This window comes from Heloderma suspectum, chromosome 1 (assembly GCF_057233095.1).
Source record: "Heloderma suspectum isolate Gila_16-S chromosome 1, 16-S_ref, whole genome shotgun sequence".
Lineage (NCBI taxonomy): Eukaryota > Metazoa > Chordata > Lepidosauria > Squamata > Helodermatidae > Heloderma > Heloderma suspectum.
The window spans coordinates 117,110,540-117,120,876 of NC_139458.1; the positions used below are offsets into that span (position 1 = coordinate 117,110,540).

A 10,337-nucleotide genomic window follows, 5' to 3' on the forward strand; every position below is an offset into this window, starting at 1 on the left:
TGCGTGCCCCCCACTTTCCCTTACTACAGCCGCAGCTGGCCCTGCAAGAGCGCGCCCAAGCTGTTGCAAGAGGTTGGACAGATCTCATGAGAGTTTGAGCGAGCTGTCTTGGGCCGCGGGAGAGCTCACACAAGAGCCTCGCAGCCGGGGAGGGGGCAAGGCGGCCTATCCTAGATGGAGAATACTGGCCACGGTTTTCTATGTCCTGGGGTGACAAACCACAATTTTCTAATGTAACTCAACATTGCCATCTTTTCTGGGACTTCCAGAACTCCCTTGTGAAGCCTGAACAAGCATACCTCCTGGCTTTGTCTCTGAATACGCATCCAGAAGTTAATCTCTTTCTCGCAAAACTAAATCATTTCCTAGTTGGCTGACCAGAGCACTGACATCAGAACTTGAGCTTATTGCCCCTATTGGGCAGAAGAACAGTCTGTCTCCACTAAGAGGCCAGCTTTTATTGATCTCAGATTCCCATAAATATGTGAGACTTTGCTCTCAGTCTGAGTCTTCTTAGCAGCATCTAATCAGGAAGCCAAAGATGTGTGCTCTCTCTCTGTCTCTCTCGTTCGCTCTCTGCCCATATTCTCTGCAATACACTGCTCTGAAAACCAAGATGCTGCTCAAATAGATAAGTTAGACTGATTTTATTGAAATTTTATGTGTGAGATTGCTGGCTTCACCTTTTCTTCCTTTTTTAACCCCTTTCCCCAAATAAACTGCTTTTTATAACTTGCCATTTGGTTGGATTGTTTTAAAATGGAGTACCTCACTAAAATATTCCCCATGTGCAAGACCACATGGTTGCTAAGCTACCCCTTGTGCTCTTAGGAGATTTCACAAATTTTTATTACGTTCTCTGTTTCGGGGCTTTCAGCAAGAAAGTCCAAAGTGCCTCCCCCCCACACACACACTCCAACCATACACATGTCTGGGCTGAAGTCTTTGGAAATAGGAAGAAGAATCTCTGCATATAGTTGAACAGCCTAGAGTACACAGGTCAGAATCAGCCTATGGCAGCAGCTGACCAATAATTATTTTGGGGGCATGGGGAACCATTGTAAAGAAGAGATGCTCCAGTAGGAAAAGTCATCCCCCACCCAGATCCATAACATCTACGATTACAGTAGTCAATGTGTTTTGTTTTCTGCTCAGTTGGGACCAAAGACACGGAAGGTGCAATAGGATAGGGATGGATGATGGATGCAGAGCATCCATCAGCAAAGGCAGAATTTCAGCATCCCTCATTTTCTAAGCAAGCACCCAGTGCTACACACACACATACACACCCCAGGTCCCACAGACTCCACCAACCCTCTTTTAATATGCCTGCTCCTGGAAGACAGAACTAGCAAAGATCCCTGAACACCAAAACAGTCCTGTGATATATTGCTTCAAAAACTCTCCCCCAAAGCACTGGGATTGGAGAGCCCTGGCTAAACTATTCACTGTGATTAGAAGCTAGAGCTGCCAGTCACAAAACTACACCACTTCCTCTCCTTCCCTATCCTCCCCACCCTGGTGTTTTCCTTTTCTGGAGACTTTGGGAAGAAATGTATCAATTTCTTTAGAGACACGCTGTGTGTCTACATCACTCCGAATCCCGCATCTTCAGGGGTGCTGAGATTCAGAAAACTTTGGAGAAGCCCCGTTTTGATACAGACACCTCCCCAGTCTGTCCAAATAGGTTCAATTTCATTCTGGATTCATCCGAATCCGTTGTATGTCCCCAATACAGACACACTCTCTACCTCCAGAACCAAATGCAGTGAATGTGCATCAAAGCCACTCCCACCATATGATCTGTCTTCATCTTAAAATGCCATCCGAGAACCATTATCATCTCCTCATGCCAAAGTGGGAATTGCTGCTTCGTATGAATCATGCAATTTGCTATTTGCATGCTCACCTGGGTCAGGTAGTAAACTCTCTTGGTGAATTACTGACATTTTCAGAACCTCAAAATTAAGTACATGGTAGCAAGCAAATGAATAGTATTGGGTTAGGTGCCTTATGCATCCGCTGTTTATTTTATTGTTATTTATTTAAGTTTTTTATACCACTGTCCATCAGGGATTCCAGGGCACTTTATGAAAAATGCTCAAAAAGAACAAAGTACACACTATACGTAACAACAATAACAGTATACTTAAAGCAACAGAAAAAAGTTCAAGAAAAGATATGAAGTATTTAAAAGGCTTAGGAGAATTTTATTTCTGAAAATCTTAACCTGGCACCTGAAAGATAAAAGCACAGGCACCTGAGCTTCCCAGGGGAGTCAGTTCCACAGATGAGGTATCAGTCAAGAATGCCTTCTCCTTAGTCACCACCTGTCTCGCCCAAGCCACTTCTGGTGGCAGGGATCACTTTTGGGCAGTGGAAACTGCAGGCACATGCTCCCTGATCCAGATCAGGATCACAGTGGGGAGCAAAGGGTTGATTTGAAACTTCCACTGTTTAGCTTGGCGAAAGGGCGAGTAAGGGAAAACACAACAGAGGTGTACGAAATTAGGAATGGTGTGGAGAAAATGGATAGGGAGAGATTTTTCTCCCCTGTCATAATACTAGAACCCGGGGTCATCCCATGAAGTTGAGTGGTGGGAGATTCAGGACAGATAAATGGAAGGACCTGTTCACGCAGCGTGTAGTTAACCTATGGAATTCGCTACCAGAAGACGTAGTGATGGCCAACAGTTTGGATGGCTTTAAAGGGGGGGTTGACAAATTCCTGGAGGAGAAGGCTATCAATGGCTACTAGTCCTCAGGCAGTATGCCTACGTACACCAGCTGCTGGGGAACGTGGTCAGGAGGGTGTTCTTGCACTTGTGTCCTGCTTGTGGGTTCCTGAACAACAGCTGGTCAGCCACTGTGTGAACAGAATGCTGGACTAGATGGACCTTTGGTCTGATCCAGCAGGGCTCTTCGTATGTTCATACTAGCTGAGTGACTACCTGCACTGCCGTTCTTCTGGCGCTTCCCCACCCATTGCTTTAGCTTCCTCCTCCTGCTAATACCAAATTCTACTTCTCTTTCTGCAATTGTACCCGTTATCTTTCCCCTATCACTGCCACCACTGCTGTTTTTTAGGTAAAGGAACACAGAGCAGTATTATGGCAGCTGTTCATGTTTATTTACTTGTTCCATTTATATCCCTCATTTTCCTCCAAGGAGCCCATGGTTGTGTACATGATCCTCCTCTCCATTTTATCCTCACAACAACCTGTGAGGCAGGTTTGGCTGAAAGTCAGTCACTGGCCCAAAATCACCCAGCGAACTTCATGGCCAAGAGGAGACTAGAACCCGGATCTCCCAAGTCCCAGTCAGTACTCCAACCACTACACCACACTGGCTCTTCTTTTTTCTTTCATTCTCTCTCTCTTACTCCAGGCGTTAAAGGAGTACTCATCCTTAAGGTCTAGTGGTGACAGAAGGAAGAGAGACACCACCACTTTCACAGTGCCAGATGTTTCTGATTCACAGCAATGATGGCAGTGAGCAGGCAGGCAAGCGGCAGGGTACAGCAAAGGCAAGAAATACCCTCTAGCCTCAGTTCAAGGGTAGCTGGAGCATAACTGAGAAGTTGCTTTGATAGGTTTGAAATATGACAGAAAAATGGTAAAAGCACATTTTGGGGTAATTTGAATAGGACAAAATGGTGCATCTTGCAGGACCATTTGACATTCCCATCCTTTTGTTTCCTACAGCACTAGACAGCCGCTAGAGATAAACACCTCTCATGAATTTATTATATGAGGCTTGCTTCCATTTTCACATTAATGAGAAATAATTTCTTTTATTTTCTGAATTCTCTCTCCAGACAGAAACTCTCTTTTCTGTCTTTCACACACAGGAATCTAGGAAGCTGCCTTATATCCAGTCAGACAGACAATTAGTTCATCCAGCTCTGACTGACAGGAGATCTCCGGGGGTTTCAAACCATTTCCGGCCCTACCGGGAGATGCCGGGGATTGAACCTGGGACCTCTTGCATGCAAAGCAGGTGCTCTACCACTGGGCTGTATGCACATGAGCATCAGGGGAGAGACTCTAATGTGTTTTAAGTGGAAAGTGTGAAATCGGTTTCCATCCATAGTCAGTCCAGCATTAATGCTGCTTGAGTAATACTGGGCAAGATTCTATAGTTTATTAACTTGTGTTATCTCACTCTCTCTGTACCCTTGGCAATCAATGTTGTTGTCATAAACTAGCAATAATCCAGGCTCCCCTTCTCAACATCCCTCCTGATGAATGAAGAACTTGAACTCGGAAGACCATGTTTTAATTGAGTCAACAAAATATCCAGTCAAAACCAAGATTCTTTAATGGCACTACAAATATTTTTGAAAATGTACTTTTTAAATTTTACACAAGCTATCCAGTCCTTGCCTTGTTCACTTCACACAACCATACAGTAAACCTATAGACATCAGTGATATAGCTCTTGTCTTGAGTAAATAATTGTGGCCAACGGAACATCAGAAAAATATGAATCTACAATGCCCAATGATGGTATAAACTGGCAGCATATTAGAATATATTACAATACTAACCAAATGAATTGATATGAACTATTACAAATATTAAGTTGAAATACAGTAAGGTTCTGATGTAAAAGGATGTAAGATGTGAATGAAAAATTGAACACCCTGGTTATTACACGTGAAAACAATATCCAGTAGAAAAGTCACAGGCCTGCAGCTGCATCAGTATGATGCTGGTAAAACTCTGTTTCATTTTTGCTTTCAGCTGGCAGCAATACTGAAAAGAATTTGCAAATGACTGCTAGAGAAAGGAGGTGATCTTTTTTAAGAGAAAAAAAGGTTCAAAGCATTCTAATTTATCATTGCAATTCAGTTTTACTTTAGCCATTAGCCATAAATTAGAATTTATACTGCTAGTCATATTCACATTTGAAAATCATAGGTCATTTGACATAACAAAATATCATGATAAGCTAAGTTATTCAAACTCCAGATGCATGCCAGACCTGGGGTATTGGGAGAAGACGGTTACAAAGCACCTCAAAAGCTTCTGCCCTGCATTACAAATCTCAAGTATCTCACAGCAGTCTACAATATGTCTGTGGTGATTTTAGAAAGAGTCTCGAGGTGTAAGTTGGCACAGAGTAACTAAAGTAAGCCAAGTATTGAGATGGAATGCCTAGTAACAGTGAAGCTGACGAAGCCAAGAGGCAGACAGTTTCCAGAGCTGCCTCATATACAAAGTCAAGGTAGGCTCAGGAGGAAAACAAGGATTCACTAGTAGTAAAGGCCTAGGAATTCATCCAGGATCAGATACTAAGAAGTTGTAAACAATGCCCTGGTTTAGACACTTACATGTGTGGCAACAGCCTTCTTGGGTGACAGGATAGGCAGCGAAGGCAGCCGTGGTTACACCATGCACACGTGACCTATGACACGGGAGCTCCATGTGAATGTGATGGCCAGGTTCACATGATATTTTACTCTTAAGGAGGAGGAGGTTGGTTTACACAAATTGGGCAGTTCCATGTACTGGCCTCCGTATAGGAACATCCGTGTCACAAGTTATGGAATGTGAGAAGGAGGGCAGAAGACATGGGCATGGTTCTTCACACAAAGACCGCTGTTGCTCGGGCAGGTGTCTGAGCCAGGCCTAGGGTCAATGTGGAAAATATAGTAATCTCACATGGCTCCTAATTCAGGTGCATTCAGGTCCCCTTCTGAGGGATTGTGATCCCCAGCCAAGACAACCCTTCTGAGATCTGCTCCATTGCCACCCCCCACCCCCCCCACCCCCGAGTCGCACCTGCATTTTTATCTGTAGTCCTCTGACTGAGCTTCACTGACATTCAGCACTACTGATCAGCTAGGGTGGCCACTTAGAGATAGCCAAAAAGAGGAAATGCATTCAAAAAAGAGAACCAAAGGTGGCACATATTTGCATAAAATTTGCATATTCTAATCTATCAGTATAGATTAAAATTTGGAGATAATTACTATGATTTACATAGAAATATGGTACATCTCACCATAGCTCAGTCTGTTGTCCATGGGCAGCTTCAAGGGCCCTGCTTTATCTTCTAAATGATTATTTTTCTTTAAACCAGGCTTGGACTGAACAGCCCTTCAAATAGAGGACACCTGCAAATAGAGGACTGACCTCTGTCAATGAGGACACATGACCAGCCTAGGATCTCCTGAACCCCCAAAGGTATTTGGCTAAGTGGGATCAAAAAGTGGGATTAGATTACTGCTATTCTACCCCGTGGGCTTTATCCTGCAGGCTACTCTTATCTCATGTCAGGTTCTTTTTTGAGAGTGTCCAAAGAGAGTAATTTCCAATTCCATTACTTTCAGTAATTTTCAGCACCAGTTGCAACTTGCAAATGGGTTCAATGCTGTTTTTCTTGGTAAGACTTTCCTTCTAACCTAAGTCAATACCACTTGACATGGGTGTTACTGGAATCATCAATGCAAGAAAAATTATGGCATAGTTCCAGTGGCACAGGTGGGTGGGTGGAAGAATGGGCTAAATATGTGGATAGGAAAGGAGAATTAAGGGCACAAATCTATTCAGTTTTAGACAGAAAAAGTCGTATAATGCCCAGCATTCCTACATGGCTGGCTGGGGAATGCTGGGAGTTATAAGCCATTTTCCTATCTAAACATGCATAGGATTGAGCCCTAAATTCTATATACTTTTCTGTCTTCATTGTCATTGGCACTTTCTGTTCAGTTTGTGGATATGTAAAGCAGATGGCTGATATGTGCACATTGGATCAAAGGGTTAATAGGGGAAGAAAGAAGAAAAACAGCATTGATAAGAAGCAGCATCTAGACGATCAAAAGGGCATTGGAATAGCATTAAAACAATGCAAATGTTTAGCAACTTAAGTATTCCCCCCCCCCCCGTAATTTGTTTGGCTGTGATGAACGTGCTACTTTCGAACGGAATATCAAAAGCAGAGAATGTTTGCTGCAGTCCTATTTAACATCTACATCCTGGGTGGCCAACTTGGGTTCCAATAATCGTAACCTCTGGCTCCATGATAACAACACCCAGTTAGCAGTAAGGGCTTCACAGATGTGAAGCCCATGTGCTCCAGCATGTCATTACCTACAAATATGCAGATTGATGTATTACCTGCAAAATCCATGTAATGTTAAAGCACAGAATCTCTGTTTCTTACTGTTTGAAAACATTTTTGATAGAGCTTTCAGGGACCAGAAGGATTTGCTTCAGTTAATAATTCCCAGTTTATATGAAATTGCTGTGTTTAAGTAAAAGCATATACACGGATAGAGTATCTGTACTACACAGATTATAATAAACTCTTATGTACTATATATACCTACACACAAACACACACACGTTATATACAATCAATCGTATAATTATATACTATTGATATAATTATATAACTATATAATTATATACTATTGATTATATATACTATTGGGGTATATGCAGTACTTTCCTGTTTGGTTGCTTTCTAAAACAAATAAAGAGGGGAAAACAAACTTGAGACCCTGCATATAAGTACCCTTAGGAGTAAAAGTATCATCCAACCAAATAAGGTTTTAACAAACACAGCTCCTGCTTATTCCTTTGAGTGTTTCAGTGCTAATACAGTCACTATTATTCTTTTAACACATTTCACTCTAAGTGATTATCCAAGATGCAACATGTTCTTTGAGCCCCATAGTTTTAATCATCAACAGAAAGCTGCTTCAAACATTAGAGAGAATCCATCTAAGTTGTACTGGTCAGGAAGGATGTACGTGGAAGGACAATTCTAATAAGCAAGGAACATCTCTGCACCATTTCTCAACTTCACAATATTAAGGGTGACAGAACCATATATGGACCTGTGTATTTTTTGCTCCCCCCACCACACACATGCACACACACACACTGAACCTGAAAGCCAGAAGCTAAAAACAGATGAGCTCCTGACCTACAGAACAAAAAGGGGCATGGGGAGAGAAAGAGAAAAAAAAGTGTTGTTCACATGCAGCATCAATTGATAATCAATTATTCTCCAGCCTATACCACTTTAATAGGAAATGAACATGGTGAAATTCAACACCATTGCTAGGCAAAAGCTATTTTGATATTACCTTTGCTGTAACATTAGTGCATTGCAGCTGTTATAAGCTTGCCATCTATCAAAAGAAAACAAGTAGATCTCAGGCCAGGGCAGAATGGAACAAGAGAACAGACATACGTGCTATGGCTATTGCACACTCCCATACACCTCTTCTAAACAGTACAAAAGGTTAGTCATTCATTTGCCTCTGGCTGCTGTGTGACTGTCATTCACTTCACTTTACCAAGCACACGCTGCAACCCCAACACCCAAGAGGAAACCTGTAGGCAGCACTCAGTTTTTCCATTATCACATATTACCTTTTGTGATTTGTCAGTTGCTATATAGGGATAATGTGAGCATAAGAACCCAACTTTATAGATGAAATTACTTTTTTTTAAAGGAGCCTTGATGAACCTTGTTTAAAAACCTCTTCATTTGATTATTTGTATAGTTTTATGTACACCTGCATTACTAACTAGAACAGAAAATGTTACCAGAATTATTGGGGGACAGGAGGATGCAGGGGGAGAAATGGCAGTTTGTTGCAAGCAAGATGTATTATACTTAGGTACTGGGTGTCCTCAAAGGAACATCACGGTTAGCTTTTTCTCCTCTAAATGCTTCCTGAACATTTTGCAAAGTCCTCATCAGAAAATCTGTCATAGTTTTCTCCTTACCTGACTTGTCACCCTAAATTTACCAACAGATCATCTAATGCTGAATTTCCCACTGAACTTTATAGCACCTACTTACAAGTCCTAATTAAGCATGCAGCGTTTCCTTAGACTTAGTCCCTGGGAAACCACCTTTGTGGAAAACAGGAAAATAAGCACATTTCTAGGAACTTTCTCACCCCTGGCATTACAAATGACAAGTGGGAAAAGATGATAAGAGGTGAAAAAACAGGTAATCTAGCATTGACAGTTCAAGCTAAGCACCAAAGGGTATGTGTAGATAATGAAGGAAAGTGCCTCTCCTGTGTTTCTAAAGTCAAGACTGGTTTTATAAGACAGCTGCAAGAGGCTTTAAGCTTCTCTAATGAACAGGCAACAATCAGTTTTAGAATTGCCTTGCATAATTTTCCAGCCTAACGAGGTGGAGTGGGGCGGGATGGGGGGATGTTAATGGATGTGATGCACAATACCTGTCATAACTCCACCGACTGTAAGACATAGTCCTGTTGCCACTCACACCATCCATTCTCTGCGGTCAGCACTTGCCTGTACTCCCCAGCTGTCTAATGAGAAGAACGGCTGAAAGAGTTGTTGTTGTTTCAAAAAAAAAAATGGAGACACCTGTCTCTGAAAACCCAGACCAATTGGAAGGATGCTGCACGAGACCTCGAAGCGATGAAAGGTGGGGCTAGAATTAAATGCACAGCAACCAATTTAGTAGAGCTTCACAATCGAAGGAATGTACCATTGTCTTTTCAAGAGCAGGGGGTTCTTCCTGAGCAGTGATTCGTACATTCTGCACCAATATCTGGAATATAATTTCAGGTGTTTGTGTGGCAAAGCAATATGCAGAGGGCAAATAATAGGATGATGCTTGATGTGCTTTAAAGCCATTGTATACATCCGCAGCAATTGATTTTAGGGATGCATTTCCTGCTACAGTGTTCCTTTGTTACTTATTCCTGTTCCCACAGATACAGCTCCATCTCTTTTACATCACTTTTCACTGGCCAATAGAAAAATTCCTAGATCTTTCAAACACTGCCTTCAGATAGACACGCAATAATGAAGTCCTCTGCGTACAGCTGTAATGAAGCACAAGCCCCAGTGAAACTTGCTCCATGGTTTTTCTTTATGCAGATCACTCTATTTGCTGCCAAGTGACCAATCCAAGGCACACTGAACTGAGTAAAATGAGACCCACAACAAAGGCATTACTTTCATTGCTCCAGTGAGAACGAGGGTGTCTAGTTTTGCACGCTGCCCAAAAGGAAGAAATCAACCACTGAAAAGAGGATGAAAGAGGAGAGGTTTGCATAAAATTTGCATATGCTAATTTATTTGTATAGCTGGACATAACTACTAATGGAAATACAGTTCAACTCACCGTAGTGGGGAAGACCGTGACCTGGGGACTTGTGTGTCTGCTTAGGCTGCTGTCCAAATGCTAGCTGTTAATGGGCAAATTCTAGGATCCTGCTGCTCTCCCTTTGGGTGGTCCTTTGTCTTATAAACCGGACTTGGACTAGATTGCTTTTCTAATAGAGCAGGGGTGGACAACCTGTGGCCCTCCAGATGTTTTGGCCTACA

General features: G+C 42.3%; 1 protein-coding gene across 2 annotated transcripts in view; it reads right to left on the bottom strand.

The window, feature by feature from the left end:
- The window catches only part of TUB (TUB bipartite transcription factor), a 208,234-nt gene extending 198,919 nt beyond the window's left edge, over positions 1-9,315 (bottom strand). For both annotated transcript variants that reach the window (XM_084854972.1, XM_084854966.1), the window contains exon 1: positions 9,218-9,315. In XM_084854972.1, coding sequence (XP_084711098.1) covers positions 9,218-9,273 — 56 coding nt within the window. In that variant the 5' untranslated portion in view covers positions 9,274-9,315. The remainder of the gene's footprint in view (positions 1-9,217) is intronic.
- Positions 9,316-10,337: the final 1,022 nt, after the last annotated feature.